At 38.9% G+C, this 18228-nt stretch overlaps 2 protein-coding genes across 9 annotated transcripts in view; one reads left to right on the plus strand and one right to left on the minus strand.

The window, feature by feature from the left end:
* The window catches only part of LOC111324078 (zinc finger SWIM domain-containing protein 5), a 22434-nt gene extending 20035 nt beyond the window's left edge, over positions 1-2399 (plus strand). For all 6 annotated transcript variants that reach the window (XM_088739349.1, XM_088739350.1, XM_022927575.2 and 3 more), the window contains one exon: positions 148-2399. In XM_088739349.1, the coding sequence (XP_088595475.1) occupies positions 148-2123 (1976 nt within the window). In that variant the 3' untranslated portion in view covers positions 2124-2399. The remainder of the gene's footprint in view (positions 1-147) is intronic.
* Positions 1026-13003, minus strand: LOC111324083 (DNA-directed RNA polymerases I, II, and III subunit RPABC1). 3 transcript variants are annotated; one of them, XM_022927579.2, is made up of 9 exons: positions 12793-13003; positions 7855-7943; positions 7335-7396; positions 7054-7111; positions 6706-6787; positions 5485-5565; positions 5078-5136; positions 4812-4890; positions 1026-4186 (listed from the first exon to the last, which is right to left on the minus strand). In XM_022927579.2, the coding sequence occupies exons 1-9, from the start codon at positions 12847-12849 to the stop codon at positions 4121-4123; spliced, it is 633 nt and encodes a 210-aa protein (XP_022783314.2). In that variant the 5' UTR covers positions 12850-13003; the 3' UTR covers positions 1026-4120. The 3 variants fall into 3 exon arrangements, with proteins under 3 accessions (XP_022783314.2, XP_088595479.1, XP_022783316.2); XM_088739353.1 differs by lacking the exon at positions 12793-13003 and adding an exon at positions 11153-12183; XM_022927581.2 differs by lacking the exon at positions 12793-13003 and adding an exon at positions 9665-10190.
* Positions 13004-18228: the final 5225 nt, after the last annotated feature.

An 18228-nucleotide genomic window follows, 5' to 3' on the forward strand; every position in this document is an offset into this window, starting at 1 on the left:
AGCACCATCTAGTTCAGCAGACTGAATATATTGCTACATCAGTGTTTTGCCCATTATATTTCATTTGTTAATGGATCGTAAATCTTGGAATTTGTAATGTACACCTCGATGTAAAACTTACAAATCTTTGTTTTTCTGTGTCAACAGAGGACGTTCCCATGGCAGCCGCTCGCGTGGACGCCTTACGAGCGCATGGTTATCCTCAAGAAGCCTTACAATTGGCTGTCGCGGTAGCGCGTGGTATGAAAGAGGAGCAATTGGAAAAAGTTTACGAAATGGAAGCTTTGTTAGAGAAGTTTACCGAGGACGACATTGCGGAGAAACTTTGCGAAGAAAGTACAGAAAAAGATAGATTTATAGAGGGATGGATTGGACATCAGCTCGATCCAATTGTTGTCCTGTATGACACTCTCACCGAGGAAGCCATTGGGCCTCAAGAAGGTGAATTAGAGTTCAACAACAGCACAGAATTTAATGATGTTAAAACCGTCACTAACATTCCACTTCCAGAATGTGGAAACGGAAATGACACCTTCTTAACATTAGCTCTTGAAGTGGCCCTTATGGGGCTAGGACAGCAGCGATCTATCCCCGTGGGATTCTACGCGCAGGACAAAGCTTGTCGCCAAGAGGAGCATCTGATCGCGCAGCTGAATCTTCTAAACTTTGACAATGTTCTGTACCCTGTCCTCAAAACGCAAACTGAACTTTTATTGAAGAGTGGGCCATTCAGTAGCCTGGGACTTGGAGTGCAGAAAAACTGCATTCCCATGCACACTTTTGCGCGATTTTTATTCAGCAACTTGATGCAGAAGGATTTACATCTTGCCTTTGAGCTTGGCCTCCGTGCAATGCGTTTCTTGGCGCTGGATGACTTCCCAGGGGACATTGCGGACGAGGAGATACCCCTGGTGGGACCTACAAGGTCCACTCGATTGTACACTCTAGGACATTTGCAGTCCCAGCAATGTGAGCTAGCATCGCGCCTGCTCCATGCTGCTAAGGACTCTTCTGAACGTCTGCCGGCCATTCTACAAGCGTCACAACTGCACGTACACTCTGCAACTCAGCTATTTCGTCTGGCGCAAGACGCTTTCAAACTGTCCACCGATCAGGCAGCAGAAACACACGACCGTGAAATGCTTCACTTTGCAATGGAACTGGGTCTTAAAGTGCTACGGATGACGCTGCACGCTCACAATTGGAGGAGGCGTGACATAGTGCAGTGGGTCATAGAATGCGCCGTAGAATCTGGCACATCTGCCCTCAGCCACATCATGAAGAACTGGAGCACACTGTTCACTCCAACAGAAGCCACGTCTCAGGTAGCCACTGCTGTCATGGCACCTTCAACGGCGGCGCGTCTTGAGCTAACAATAATTGAGAAGGAAGCACTCATGTGTTGTGCTCGAGCCTTGGCTCTGCAGTGCGCCAGTCGAGACCCACAGCACTGCTGCCTCTCCACGTTAACGCTCTGCGAGAAGAACGCTGCTGCCTTTGAGACAGCTTATCGCTTGGTTGTAGAGTCGGCCGCCTTGATTCCACCAACACAACTCTTCGCCATTGCACGCTACATGGACTACCGCGGCTATCCTCAGAGAGCTTTCAAACTCGCCACTCTTGCCATGAAACACTTCACCCTCGCTTACAACCAAGACAGTCACCCATCTATCGGAGATATTCACTGGGCATGCGCTCTGTCCCAAGCACTTGGCTACAACGAACTCACACAGATTATTCCACTCATCGTCAAAGCAGTACACTGTCCAACGGTGCTGTCAGATTTGCTCTTCCGATGCACCCTTGCAAAGGCCGCCGTGGAAGAGGCCCAGAATGGACAATTCTACATCAAGGACAATAGCAGAGTGACTTGCGAGGAGGAGCCTTTGAGGCAGCTCATGGAGGCCACCATTAGCGCATATGTGAACACTGCACATAGCAGACTGAACCACATAAGTCCTAAGCATTATATGGACTTCATCACATTCCTCAGCAAAGCACAGGAAACTTTTCTCTTAGCTTCTGACGGAAATGGACGCTTCAATGCTCTCATAAACAATATGAAAGTTCTGTACAAAGGAAAGAAAAAGCTAATGCAGCTAGTCAGAGAAACATTCGGTTAATTTCGCACGGAACAAAGTTTGAAATATTATAAATTATTTATGAAATGAACAGAGAATTGAGCTTTAAGAAATGAGACATTATCCCGTTTTGATAGGCGACGACGAAACAAAATTGTACATTAACACGTTAGAATCTATTAACTTTTCCTCCTTCGCTTCATTTCGCCTATAAACTTGAAACAGAGAAAGAAAATGTTATTTGGGTTGGCTGTTTACCGTTTTAGCTAAGCAGTGTAACCTTAAGGTGTTAAAATTAAACGTGTTTTACAAAATTGATTCCAATGTTTTTCAAGTTGTTTGTTTCTTTCTTTTCCGTACACTGCGTCTTTCATTCCTTAATGATGCACGATATTGGTGACTTATTACAGTTGAGTGCAATTACTATATTGTGCTGAAACAAACACCAGAGCACCAAGGATTCCCGAAAATAATTTCCCCGATTTAATTCTACGCCACGAAGAAACCCAAGGATTTGATGAGCCCTTCCTTTTCCACGAAATACGAACTCCAGTGGCCTTACGTTACCCCAAACCACGCTTGTTGATTACAATTCAAGAGTTGAAACGGGAAGTATTCCTATGGGAACCGGACAATATTTTCAAAACAAATCCCTATATTTGAGTGCAATATTGTGTCACAAAATACTGACCGCAATGAGAGCGTGCCTACAAAAAACAGCTATTCGTGAAAAAATGAACCGCGAGTAATTTTTGGTAACATAGCGTTGGTGGCTTTAACAGCGAAAGACAACAGTAGGTGGACAAATTTGGCTATATCGGGCGTCTTTGAAGACGAAAATAGCGCTATTTAACCGCATGGCGAATTGTGTGACGACCCAACAGGTACGCACTACTTCTATGACACAAAGCAGAAAGTGGGAACGGTAACAAAGCTGCTCTCTGCCATACACGACTGGCTGGCTTTTAGGCTCGATTACCGGCCGCTGTTCGGAAAATGAGCCTGCGCTCATCCCCGAAGACCTTCTCAGGGGTGAAGACTAGACTCCAGTCAACGGCGAAAAACTGGCCTGCAGGGCTTCTTACCGAACTAAATCTTCCAAGTGATAGAACAATACACAGTCGAAGAGAGACGAAACTTCTAGGCTGAAGTACTCCCATAAGTACGAGAAGTGAAAATATATGAGGCATGCATAGGAACAACAAATACTTCCTCCTTCTCTATTCCGTCCATGACTGTAAATACATGTCCCCAAGTGCGCCTTGGGTCAAATGGGAATAGATGACGAAAAACAATAGGAAAAGAAAAAATAGGGAATATACCTTTGCTTTCGTGTTATTTACTTTTTATTAATAAAACAACACTGCTAACATTCCGCCACTTGCTGTATCGCAATATCTAATGATCTTTTAAAATTCTCCTCGAGGTAGCCTTACATCAATGACGAAACCTTTCGAAGGCCAACCGCTAGCCTTCAGATTCCTTCGACTTCACTTGCCATAACTTGCCGTCACTCGCATTCATTCGGCGTCACTCGGCATCCTTGGCTCTTCTCCATCTCAAATGAACTTGATAACTATAACAGTTTTGAGCAGCTTTCATGGGAAATGTCTTGAAGTTTTAAAAATAACTCCATCCAGTAATGGGAAAATTAAAGACTTAGATCGAGAGCACCATTCCAAGTTCAACAACACCAAACAGAATCAACGAATCGGATACCGAGGCACCAAGGCACCGAGACGAATGACCCGATACTCTTCGGGATAGATGACTCTACGCAACGTGACGCAACGAGATGACGACTTACTCTCGGCCCAACTTTGAAAGAGATCGCTTATTTTCCGATTGGAAAATAGGAATTGGACTGTCGTCGGTTTTTTAACGAACAAATATCGACAGTGTGCAATTGTTACTTGACTGAACAAATAAAATGAAAAAAATTAACTTAAGGTTACACGAAGCTTTGTCCGTACCAATCCTTGGCTATGTCTGATGGGGATGGTAACTTGAATGTGACTTTGTAGACTTTTTTATTTACATTACACGACGAGCCTGTAGGTTATGTAACGACCAGCGGTCTCACTAGGGCGAATAATCTTTACAACCTGTAACATAAGAAATACACGAGTCAGGAGAGGTTATCACAGTTAAACATAGAAAAAGAAAAGGAAATCTTCTATTGAAACAAAGAGGAGTTAATAAGAGAGAAAAGGACTCTGTGGAGAAATCACCTGAAGCTCGGTTATTGGAGAGGATCGAAATCGAAAGAGCGGACGAGCTAAACAGGGCGAAGTTGGAAAAACGGCGACATCTCTCTTCGTTTCCACGATTTAAATATTTTCCATCATCCTGTTTGTCGATCGTCTCTTTGACCACGTTAAAAACCTAGCACAGGCAGGAGCCCTTAATCCGCATGGGCTCCCGGTATATACTATAATATTTAAAAAATAATTATCCCTGGACCGTTCTCGGCAACATAAGAAGACACGTGTATGAACTTTCGGAGAGAGTTCGCAATTGCATGTGATTGGTTCGCAAGTTATTGAACTTTTAGGGCTGGCCCACCGTAAATTTACGAACGCAAATATCTATTTAGCGCTTCTTTCCCGTCATGAAATCCTCTCTAGGTAAACAAATTTCCCAAACAAAGCATTTTTTTTACGCGATCAACTAAAAAAAGTTATCATGCGTTAGAGTAAATCGGACAAAGAAAACTAGTGTCCAGCTCACCTGTCCTCTTTTGAGTCCAAAATACCGCGCAACGGGATCGCCAGACTGGATACGAGGAAGTTGATGCTCCTTGAGTTTGCTACAAGTATTGTTAAGGGTATGCAGCCCAAAGAAAAACTCAAACAGACAAATACAGAAACGATAATCGAAACAGTTTTACTCGAGCTGTTTTGTGATAATTTACAAATTCAGATAACATAGCTCGTACACTGGCCACAATTACGCGCTACTCCTTTACAATACAACGGCTCTTTAGTAAAGGATACTATCTCTGAAGGAGCTCTGCCTTTTCCTCCGGTGTCATGAGGACATGTTCTGGAACAAGCTAAAAGGAAAAAAAGGGAGTAGCGTGGTCGGTTTTTTTAAGGTCATGTGGATTTCCTCCTGAACACTTTTACTCCATGGATCTAAATATCAATTTTTCTCGCTACCGGTATCTGCCTAAAATTTCTTACAAGTTTGGCTTTGAAATCATGGTGTTAGATAATAAAAAATATTCGTTGGTTGATACTAATTTTTTTTCCTACTCATAACTTCTAACTCAAAATTGCATCGATAGAATTCCAGAGTACACAGTTTTCTGAGGTTTTCACTAAAAAATTGCCAATACAAACTTTACGAAAAAAATTAGATTTGATTCTAAGGACTCTGAATTGTGATTTTACGGACTCACCTCGTGTTCTGTAATGTTCACCATGAGCTCTGCCTCCATGAATTGCTCCAAGATGTATTTTGGTGCCAGGTCGACTAACGCCTTGCAAAACAAAATGGTGAAGTGTTAATACACTAAATGTACTTTGTTGCCAAAACAGTGTACAGTCAGGTTTAAATTTTTGCAGAACTTGCCTACTGCTCTTGATCTGCAACAATATGATATGGAAGTAACACAACAATGCAAAGCTATATGTGGGTAAACATGTGACATTGTAAACCAGCACTTTGTGCCCCAGGCGTTCCTTTTATTTAGGTTACTTTTGGGTCAGTTTCTGGTTTTGATAAAGACAAAATTGTAACACTATAAGGTAACGGTTTAATCTGCACTTAATCTGCCAAGTGGCCAATCCAGCCAGGGTTTCTCCTGGTTAGCATACCATGAAACACAAGATTCTTAAAAGTCACTGAGTAGATGGCTAGCGGCATGGAGCAGACACCTGACAATTCAAGAGCTCCCTCCTTGGATCTCGGGGCATGCTCCCCCACAAAATACTATTTTTGAAATGTAGAAGTTCCAAAATGGCATTCTATGAATTACTTAGTGGTATATGCAAAGGTAGAGAATGGAATAGTGTTTAACCAACGAGTAAACGTAACAGCAAACAAGTTTGCATGTTTCTGCAGAATACAAAATTAGGTTTTCAAGAAAGTTGTCTATTCATGGAATTTTTTTTACATTTTTGCATTAGTGACTTGTTTAAATCTTCATTACACGTTTCTGTTCACAATTATTCAATAAGTGGCTAAGAAATCGAGGTAGCCAGTTTTTTTTTCACCTGGCAGCCAACACTTTACATAGAGTAACACTCATCTTTTGTTTTGTTATTGTTTTTTCTTCTTTTTTAAGGCAGCACCCTCACTCATCACTGTTTCTTATTCTTTAATGTCCAGTCATTTCTACTTTTCTAAAGCTATTTTATCTCCTACACTGCGTGAGGAACTCAGGTTTCATAAGCTTCTAGCTTCTATTGGATTCCCTCACCAAATTATTCATAGCTGACTCTTAATTGCAATTTTACATACTGGTAGTTTCATTATAAATTGTTTTCAAAAATATATACTATTAACAATAAATTATTCTTTTGGATTGCTGTAAACAATTGTAATGTATTTTCAAGTGTTTGTAAGTGGCAAAATGAACAATAAATCATACTAAAATAATTATTATAATTATAATAACCTGTTTAGCTGAAGGTGTCATACCCATCTGCACAACTATTATCGCTCTGTTTATGTTCTCCTCTTGCATTCTGTTACAATATCTGTGATGAAATTTGAAAAACGCTCCTCAGATATTTCAGTCTCCACACTGCTTATCAGGTAAAAGTTGTTACCTTGCTCTAACACCGAATTCTTGTGACTAATTTACAAGGAAATGTGTGGCAGCTAGAGAGGATAATTAACAATCAGATCTTGGAAGTTAAAGAGTTAAGTACCACACAATACTTGCTGTACTGTGGATTTAGTAAAACAGGTGTATAACATTTAAAGGAGTTTTTTTTTTTTAATCAGTTTAACCCAAACTTACTGTTTAATTGTTTTTATTCCAACTTTAGGTTCATCAGGAAAGAACACAAACATCTGATCTGTAAACGTAAGATTTGAGTTGCAAAAAAAATATTTTTAGAACTCAATGTAACAATCAATGAGATTTTCCTCTGAATAAATAACATTTTGTATTTGTGCACGATCCTGACAGTAAAGATTGTGCACAAAGACGTTTCTATAACCGCAGTTCAGATAATTTGAATTTCATATATTCGTTGTGTATAAATAACATTTCATTAGTTTATACTGCCAATATATTACCTGTTGGATCATCATTGTGAGCCACCAAAATTGACAAATCACTTCTTGAGGGCCTTCCTTCACTGAAAATTAAAAAGAAATACTTGATCATGTTAATGAAAGTAAATTGTATCAGCTAGAGCTTTTTGTGTTACAATCTTAATTCATTATCAGCAAAGACAACCCTGACCTTAAAGGCAAACCCTATTCCCTACGCTTGTAACAAAACAAACAAAAAGACAGCTTTCTCTATTCATTTATCAAGCTAGAAAATTCAAAATCACTATCTTTCTTTTCCTGTTTATACACTTGACACTTTTGATATATATCATCCAAGGTGTGTGCAGTACAAGTGTCACATATAAATCTCATAATGCTGCAACGTATGTGTAGACTGGAGTGCAGAATCCATAGGTATGAGGTTTAAATCCTTAAGAGAAATAAACCACCTTCCTCTATTTCTCTACCAAGCTCAAATATTTTCCCTCCTTTTATTTTCATTTGTACACCTGCCCTTGATTGTACCTCTTCAATTACTTACCTTGGTCTGTCTCCAAACTGTTCCTTAAACTGATCCAGAGTCTGGTCCAATTCATCTTGTGTCACCAGGTAGCCTCTGTCATGACACATCTGAAGCCAGACAAAATGTTTCGATCAAGAAGCAGAATATGATAAGAGAGAACTTTTACAAATCTGCCTTTGTCATGGCAGTTACGAGGGCTTGATTTTGCAATGTCAGTAACTGTTATTAGAATAGTCCTTAAATATTTCAGTCTCCACAGTACCTATCAGACAAGTTATTACCGTGATCTGACACCAAATTTTTGTGACTAATTTACAAGGAAAGAGATGCAGCTAGAGGGGAGAATTAAAAATTCGATCTTGGAAATTAAAGGGTTAAGTACCAAACAACACTTTTTGTAAAACAGATGTATAACATCTTCTTTTTTTTTTTTATCACAATTTAATGGCAATGATGACAAATAAATAAATCTAAATGTACAAACAAACAAAGCCATAAGGATAATCTGTAAAAGGGTGGAGCACTCCATGCAAGACAGGTCACCGTGTAGCTAATCTGAATAAGTCAAATATAAAGACGGCCAGAAAAATTTTAGACAAAAAATAAAAACATCAATGTCCCTTACTTAAAAACTTCCTCACTCTAGACTTAAAAACTGCAAAACTAGGAGATAATCTAATATCTAAGGGTATCGAATTCCACATCTCAACAATTCTATTAAAATAAGTGGATTTAAAATTGGTTGTTCTCGCAAAATTCATCTTCATCATGGCAGTTGTAAGGGCTTGAGTTTGCAATGTCAGTAACTCTTGTAAGCATAGTCAAAGACAATCCTAATTGTAAAAATATGACAGATCATTTTTTTCCTAGTGTGATTACAACATACGTCAATCATTATTTTGGGGATTCCATTTATTACGGTCATGATTTTGTAAAGTGTGCTACTTGTATTAGCTGGGCAATGGTGATAATACTAATAATAATAATAATAATAATAATAATAATAATAATAATAATAATAATAAACCGTTGGGTGTTTCTGGTGGCTCACAGAGTGGAAGAACTGCCCATCACACACAATTGCTGGACTCGTCGAGCTATATGAGCAGCTATTGCCAACGCGAGTATACATGAGTCAGAAGACCCACACAAGCGGAGAAGGCGAGGTGAGGTGCAGATTATGCGGCAAGGCTCTAGAGAGTGTGGCAAATATCTTGTCAGGATGCAGTGTGCTGACCCAGAGCAAGTATCTCTCTAGACATGACACAGCACTGAAGGTACTGTTTTACGAACTGTTGTATGATGAGGGATTTACAGACAAGATACCACCCTGGTGCTCACCCTACAAGCCGAAGCCCGTGTATGAGTCAGAGAATGTTAAAGCTTGTTGGGATGTCCCTATATATGCTGATCAACAAGAGGTCAGATGCAATAGGGTGGATGCATGCATTGTAAATCATATGTGCAAGAGAGTTGTGACGCTGGAAATGAGTTGCCTGTGGGTTAACAATCGGACAAGAAAGGTGGTGGGGGGCAGAAGCACAGACGTACTGCGAAAGATGCAGAGGGCAGTGCTCTCGGGCACGCTGAATATTGCCCAGACTTTCAAGGTGGCAGTTTGAATTCCTGTTAGAAGGAGGACCGTAGACACAACGGAAAAGCTTTTTAGGATTAGTTAATGTACATTTATTTTTTACTCCATGGCTCACACATAACGGTTTTCGCCCTGTGCTGCCTGATTTGAATGTAACATTCAGTTGATTTCTCTGCGACATAATAATAATAATAATAATAATAATAATAATAATAATAATAATAAGAGCACTACCCTCTGCATCTTTCACAGTATGTCTGTGCTTTTGCCTCCCACCAGCTCCCGCATCATGACATCCAGCTCCCGTGACCACCCCCCGAGGGCATCCATAATGATGTTATATTGCTTCACCTCGCAACCTGGGAACTGCTGCCTTAGTTCCCAGCAAAGGGGTCCATACTTCAGTGTCTTCTCTTCATCCTCTCTTGTCCAATTGTTAACCCAAGGGCAGCTCATTTCCAGCGTAACAACTCTCTTGCACATATGATTTACAATGCGTGCACTCAAACTCTCTTTTTAGGATTAGTTAATGTACATTTATTTTTTACTCCATGGCTCACAGGTTACAGTTTTCACCCTGTGCTGCCTGATTAGAATGTAGCACTCAGTAGATTTCTCTGCGATAATAATAATTACAACTGCCATCATGAAGATGAATTTTGTGAGAACAACTAATTTTAAATCCACTTATTTTAATAGAATTGTTGAAATGTGGAATTCGATACCCTTAGAGTAGCCAATATATCTGACACTAGTAAGTAAGTAAGTAAGTGAACTTTATTTAGCCAGGGTGGCCCATTCAGCAACGAGGCTGATATCCAGAGGGGCCCTGGAGTACACTGACATTACATCGGAAAGTGCGCAAGCCAGAATTTAAGTAGTCAATTTTTTATTATGTAGCTTAGTTTACTGAATTTTTCCTTTTTTTTTTTAGAGAACTGCTTTTTGTGAAATATTTTTAAGGAAAAATTTATTATTATTATTAAGGACGTCGATCATGTATCGTCAATTTATTTGCTCTTCTGCTGAATGAAGCTGAACCAAAATAATGCAGACATAAGATGAATTCTACTACTCTGTAGGAGTTATTAATACCGAAGAAATTCAAGACTTTTCTCTCAGCTAGACTTTTTAAACTTGTTTTAATATTTATACCTTATTTTGTCTTAATTTTGTTTGTTATCCTGTATTTTAAAAAATTAATATAATAATAATAATCATATAATAATAATAATAAAAATAATAATAATAATATTTAACAAGGGAGCCCAACTTGCCATGACGGTTTTCAGTGGGGCCCTCATTAACTAACTAATTAAATTAATTTAGCTAATTACCTTAATTGATAAAATAATAATAGTAATAATAATAATAATAATAAATAAATAAAATAAAATGTGTTTATAAGCAAATAACCAAAGCCCACCATGTTTTATAATATCAAATGGCTGATGAATGAGTCCTAAAACATACTGTACAGATGTACATGTATGTGTGTAACCTTACTTAATCTTCCATTTATAGCTGTATCTAGGCTGGTAACCGGTCAAGTCGCCCGAAGTCATGTTGCCTGGAACCAGAGTCATGTTGCCCGAAACTCCTAGTCATGTCCCCCAAACTTTTATCAAGAGTGTTTAAACTTAAAGAAAAGTAACATCTTAAGTAAATCGTAAGTAATACACTTGTAAAATGTTGACTCATAAACTGTTTTGGTCCACTTACCTACAAGAGACTCAAATACCGCTGTTCATTTCAGTGTTGTTCATTGCTCTGAAGTAAACTGCTCATTCTACTGTACAGATTCAACACTGTCAGTAAACTTTTCAGTAAAGAAAAGTAATATCTTGGGTAAATTGCAAGGAATAAAACTCACAAAATGTTGACTCACAGACTGTTTTCATCCCCTAACCTATGCAAACAAAAAGTTAAAGAAAGACTCAAATATTGCTGTTCATCAGTTGAGCTTTTGTTTGTTGCTATGAACCATACTGATTACTCTACAGCACAGATTCTAGTAATTATAAACGGAACACTTCAAGTTATTGGAATTTTTCACACATATCAGAAAAATACATCAAGTTCTCTTAGTTTGATTTATTGTATAAAAAAAACCCCAAAACTTTTACAGTGGTTTTTTGTTGTTTGTTGTTAACCACGCAAACAAAGCGTGTTAGTATCATTCCCCTTAGGATCAGACGCGGCATAAATTATCGCGACTTGTTCAGTCGTTCCTTGTTACCCCAGCCGGTTGAATGCAAATTTTGATCCGTTTACCCTATATAAAGAGAGCAAATTAATAACAGCCACCTAATCCCGACTTGTAAAATGTTTTCATCTGCTAACCTATACAAATACGAAGTTAAAGAAAGACTCGCATATTGCTGTTCATTTCAGCGTTGTTCGTTGCTATGAACTAAACTGATCATTCTACAGCACGGATTCCTGTAATTATAAGTGGAACACTTTCAATTATTAGAATTTTTCGCACATATCAGAAAATTACATCAAGTTCTGGTATGTCTCCTACCAACAGGGATTTTGAAGTGCTTAGTTAGTTTACATTGTGGTTGAAAAGCCCCTAAGGGGAAGCTTCAATTAACATATTTATTTATTCTCTTAGTTTGAGTTTCCTGCACAATCTTGCTTGGCAACAATGTACATGTGATGATTCTTGAGCATGTATTGTATTTAGGATGGCGGCGTTTTCCAATGTTCCAATCCCTGTGATGTGAACCTTCGTTCGAAACATAATTCTTCCACATGTAAAACAACAAAAGTGAGAACCATACTGTAACTGATATTACTATTTCGTGTTTTATTTTTAGGATTACTATCTCCGTGATATCAAACGACAGCGAAACGAACAACCAGCTGAGTTTCACGAGTCAACATTTTACGAGTTTATTTCTTGCCATTTACTTAAGATGTTACTTTTCTTCAAGTTTAAACACTCGATAAAATTTCGGGCGACATGACTTAGGATTTCGGGCGACATGACTATGAACTTCGGGCAACATGACTCTGGTTTCGGGCGACATGACTTCGGGCGAGATGACTTTCGGACGACTTGACCGTAAACCTCCAGGCTCTCTGCCTGAATTTAAATGATTGAGATTATCAAACTTGCTAAAAAATGGCTTGGTTTACTACACACAGGGTATGTAGCAATGAAGAAGTGTCTCCTTGACACTTTTCATTGGAAAACTTTGAAAGCCATTTCGTTATAAGTAAAGAATAACAATTTGTGGCACATGAGTCCACATTTTAAAGATCATGTTTGTATTTTCTTCCCGCACGTGGAAGAGATATAAACGAAACGGTTCTCGACACAGTTTTACAAGTATAAAAATTCCACGAAATACCTGCATGACCGTCTTACGGATTCTCCAAAATTTATATGTTAGCTCTGCATCATCCATCGCGTTAAAATAGGAGCTGTGTACTGTCAAAAGAATGTAACACTTCTCCAAACCTAGGTAACTCGTCGAATGAACAATGATCACCAGTTCGAAAACCAAACTTTCGTCGGGTGACGCTATATCGAAGGCGTTCGTCGAGGGTAAGAGTAAACAGTAATTTTGGTCAGCGGGCAAATTATGAAACCCGCGAGTACGAGTAATGCGAAATCCCGCGAAACATAGTTATGCGCGAAAGGATGACATTTAAAAACCGAAGACAATTTTTGACTAAGACACTAGTATGCGTTATGATGGCGACGACTCAGTAAATATATGAAAATAATATATGTTTACTGCGCTTTCATAAAATGTATGAAAGCGTTCTTCGCAGTAATAAACCCTACTTATCTAGTAGGTGGAAATAAGGCCTGAAAAAATTTTAGGTCAGTACGGGATTTGAATCTATGACCTATGCGATACCGGTGCAGTGCTCTACAAACTGAGCTAACAAGCCAACTGGGAGCAGGTCATTATGTTGGTTCGTATTAAACCTGAAAATCATATATGTGTACTGCGGTTTCATAAAATATACGAAAGCATTCCTCGCTGTAATAAATTAACCCTATTTATCTAGTAGCGACTAAGTACTGTAGACATGACTTATTGACGATGGGTCAGCGGAAAGCCATGGCGGTTGGACGTTTTTCTTGGAGTTCCGTCACTTTATATGTTTTTCTGGTTCTGTTTCGCTTTCACTGTTGCTTCTTCGATGTCGAAGCCTTCGGAAAAGCCAATGAAATGCGTAGTGATGCTTCGGAGTGTGCCATGGATTGGCGAAAGGATTTTTTCTACTCGACTCTGGCGACATTTCCTCCACTTGGTACGTATCATCGCTGCCACGGTGGACTGAGGTTCTTCTCAACTCGGGTTTCTCTGTATCCCAACTCAGTCAGCACCTTTAATTTGATAAGGCTCTCCACTAGTGGTGACATTAATCCTAATCCTGGTCCCCCACATAACAGCCCTAAGTGCCCAATTTGCGAGAGAGCTGTCGCCAAAACTCACCGTGCAATAGAATGCGATAACTGTCTCCGGTGGTGCCACATAAAGTGTGGAAGAGTTAGCCCAAGTGAATACAACAAACTTCAACTCCTCGATCATTTCTACTGGAACTGCCCTTTCTGTGAACTGAGGGCTCTTCCCTTTGCCGATGCCAGTTCTTTTGACTTAAACCTTGACGAAGAACCTGCTTGACTTGAACCTGACGAAGATGTTTTCACTACGCTAAAGTCTACGATGGGCAACAACAAGAACTTAAGGATAGGACACATAAATATCAATGGTCTTACTAATAAATTGTCTGAAATTCAATTCCTATTAAAAGAGGTGGAATTCGACATCCTGGGCGCTACTGAGACCCACCTGACCGTAGACATATCAAATGAATTAATAAGAATATCTGGTTATAACATGGTGAGAAGAGATAGATCAAATGGCTTGAAAGGCGGTGGAGTGGTAATATATTATCGCGACAATTTGAACATTTTTGAACACCTAAAGTGGGACATTCATCAGGACTTGGAGGCTGTATGGATTAACATTACCATAAGATCACAGTCTACTTTACTTGGCTGCCTATACCGACCACCTAAATCAATCACCTTTTATGATGACGTACATGACCTGCTTAATAAAATATGGGTCAAGAGGAAGAATGTCATATTGTTAGGTGATTTTAATTGTAATCTCTTAGCTAATGCGGCAGATACAGATCAAGATGCGTCATATGACTATAATAGAATGAAAAGAATTCTTAGGCGTTTTGGTTACTTTAACGTCATTGAATCACCAACGCGCATCACAGCTAACTCTAAGTCACTTATCGACCTCATTATTGTTAGCCCTAATTTGCAGGCATCAAATGTCTTAGCTGGTTCTATTGACCTGGGCATTTCAGACCATCATCTTATATATGCTGCTTTTTCTACAAGGAGGAGCAATTCAAAGCCTAAGCTTATTACAGTAAGGAACTATAAGGATATGGATAATGAAAAACTCCAGAGGACCTTAGAAGAAGCTCCATGGCATATTGTGTCTGCTGTAGAGGATGTTGAGGACAGTGTTTACTTATGGGAAACCATGTTTAAAGACATTATAGAGTCCAACATCAAACGAAGGAATTTGAAGGTCAGACACAAGTCACTTCCCTTGATCAATACCGAGATAAGAAAGGCTATGAATCAAAGGTATAAGTGTTTAAAAGCTGCTCAAGGTAAACCCCATGATAATCCCCAGTGGGATATCTATAGAGCTAAAAGAAATGCGGTTAGAAGTATACTCAGGAAAGCTGAGGCCTCTTACTGGATTGGGCTATTTAAAGAATCTTCTTCACCTAAAGATTTCTGGAAAATATCAAATCGTATACTTGGTAAGAGCAAAAGTGATAAAATTTGTCCCCGACAAGATTCTAATAACACTATTATTTCAGATGATAGGCAGAAAGCAAATTTGATTAATAACTATTTTATTGATATTGCACATGACCTTACTAAGAACTTGGATCCAGTACATTTAGATACTACTTTTTATATTAATAGAATTACTCCCACTATAGAGAATTTTTCTTTGAATTGGGATATAGTTAGAGATGTTTTAAAGTCTATTAATCCAAACAAAGCAGTAGGCCCTGATAATATTTTTCCTAAAGATCTTAAATTGGCGCAGGACTCTGCTATTCAGGGTCTGCTAGAGGTGTTCAAAAAAAGCATGGACTGTTGTAAGTTCCCCCAACAATGGAAGGAGTCATTAGTTACACCTGTTTTTAAGAAAGGGAACAGGCTGGATCCTAACAATTACCGACCTATATCCTTGCTTAGTACACCAGGAAAGCTTCTTGAGAAGGTAGTGTGTAATTCACTTGATGATCATAGGTTATCCAATGGCATTCTTACAGATAGGCAATGGGGATTTAGGAGGGGCTATTCAACGGAGAGCCTCCTCCTTCATCTCACTGAGTCCTGGGGGAGTGCCCTAGATAGGGGTCATAGGGTTGGAGTCTTATTCATTGATTTCCGCAAAGCATTTGATTGTGTCAACCACAGTATTCTTACTGAGAAACTCAAGGCTGTTGGCTTGGCGGGTGATTTGTGGAAATGGATCAATGACTATCTCTCCAACCGTGTGCAAGGGACTAGTGTAAATGGGTCTAGATCTGATAGAGTCCCCATTAGAGCTGGGGTCCCTCAGGGATCCTTACTGGGACCAAGACTGTTTGCATCTTATGTTAATGACCTCCCTGAATCTATTACCAGTGGAGAAGTCTATATGTATGCTGACGATACCACAATATATGTAGCAGGGAATACTGTTGATGACATAACAACACGGTTACAGGCTGTTTTGGACCAGGTTAATTCCTGGTGTCTTAGTAACAGACTGATTCTACATGAAGGTAAATCAGAGGCAATGGTCTTAAGTACTACCCCCTTCATAGGTCCTTTGAAACAGCTGAAGTGGGGTGTGGACACCATTGGGTATGTGTCCTCCACCAATTGCCTTGGGGTTACAATTGATGATAAACTCTCTTGGTCTCAGCATGTTGCATTGGCTAGATCTGCATTTAATGCCAAAGTTAAAATGTTGAGACGTATAAATTTCCTATGTACATCTATCTTGGAGACTTTTTACGATAGGATAGTTATACCAAGTGTTCTATATGGAATTGTAATTTGGGGGTCTGGACCCAAGCTTAAAGATCTAGAAATGATTCACATCAGGGCTGCCAGGCTGATTCATAAGATACCTAATAGTTTTGAGGATAATGATGTACTTTCTAAGGTTGGCTGGATGTCTTTAGAGTATTTTTATAAGCTACGTATCTTAACTATTACATATAATGCTTATTATAATTTAGGGTTGCGGGAAATTAATTGTTTGGTGACCAAGAACTCCAACAGCTATAACCTAAGGAAATCCCTGAATGTTGTACTTAATAGGCCCAAAACCGAACTGGGTCGTAGGTCCTTTGCTCATAGATCTGCAGTAGCATGGAATGCACTTCCCGATAATTTTAAAGATTCTCCAAATTTATCTATTTTTAAATATAACTTAAAACAATCCAAGCAAACTGTCATGAATATTAATTTTGAAAAGGGAGGTAATGTTATACAAAACATGAAACCAAATTTTCACTTTTACTAAAATTTTATGGTTTACTTAATTTATTCAACTTATAAATTCTATCATATCTGTATTTTATAGATAATAGACTATTTAGTTTAGGCAGGTCCACATCAGCTGTAAAGTTGCGCAAATTTTAACCTGCGTTATCAAATAAAGTTATGTATGTATGTATGACTTGCCCTGTTCTGCCAACAGAAGAGCGAACATGATCTGCATGCAATGTCTACTTTCAGTGCTTATAACAAGTGTAAAATTATTAAGTCGCAAGTGAAAAAAGCTGTTTCTTCAATTTAAAACGGCAGTCACTTTGAGAATAAAGTAACCCTTTAGTTGCCTGTCATTATATTTGTAGTGAAGTCTCTGACGCAAAAACGGGCTGCCTTTCTCTATCTTGGCCTTGCATCGAGCTGGTGCACTTAAAACAGAAGGATGGGTACAAGTGCGGAATTCTCATTTGTCTCACGCTCTGCGCCCACACGCGACATTTAGTTTTTAAGTTTAATACAGAAGTCACTATTCTCATTTAAATCACGAGGTATTAAGGTACGAAATATTTACCTCACAAGGTAACTAGGAAAAAAGGGCATTTTCATTCGTTTTTGTATATCTTCATCCTTTGTTCAGTACGATTTTACACACTTCGGGTTTGAACTTTTCGTGGGGAACACGTGCTGCAGCTTACACGACCTATTTCAAATTTAACCGCTGTACTATAAACTTGTGTGTTCGACCCTCGACGAACGCCTTCGATATAGGGTGATGCTATATCGAAGGCGCTCGTCGAGGGTCGAACACACAAATTTATAGTACAGCGGTTAAATATAAAATATGTCATGTAAGCTGTACCACTTATTCCCAACGAAAAGTTCAAACCCGAAATGTGTAAGATCGCACTGAACAAAGTATAAAGATATACAAAAACTAATACAAATGTTTTCAGTGTGTTTGAGCTAATTTACAAGGTTGTCAATGCGCTAATAAACCTAACAGTAACGTTTGAATGTTAGACGGTAGCTTCATCTCTTAAAAAGTAAAGTTTGAGAGAGATTCTCCTTGGAGCGTTAAGTCAATTTTTTTAGTAATGTAATACGAAAAACTTGTCAACACTGAAACATCAAATGATTCGTAAAATAACGAACAAGATTTTCAGGAATTGTACACAGCCTAGCCTAGTCTTAAGTCAGTCCCACAATAGGAAGAATCTTCTCCAATATCAAT

The sequence above is a fragment of the Stylophora pistillata genome, chromosome 11, assembly GCF_964205215.1.
Source record: "Stylophora pistillata chromosome 11, jaStyPist1.2, whole genome shotgun sequence".
Classification (NCBI taxonomy): domain Eukaryota; kingdom Metazoa; phylum Cnidaria; class Anthozoa; order Scleractinia; family Pocilloporidae; genus Stylophora; species Stylophora pistillata.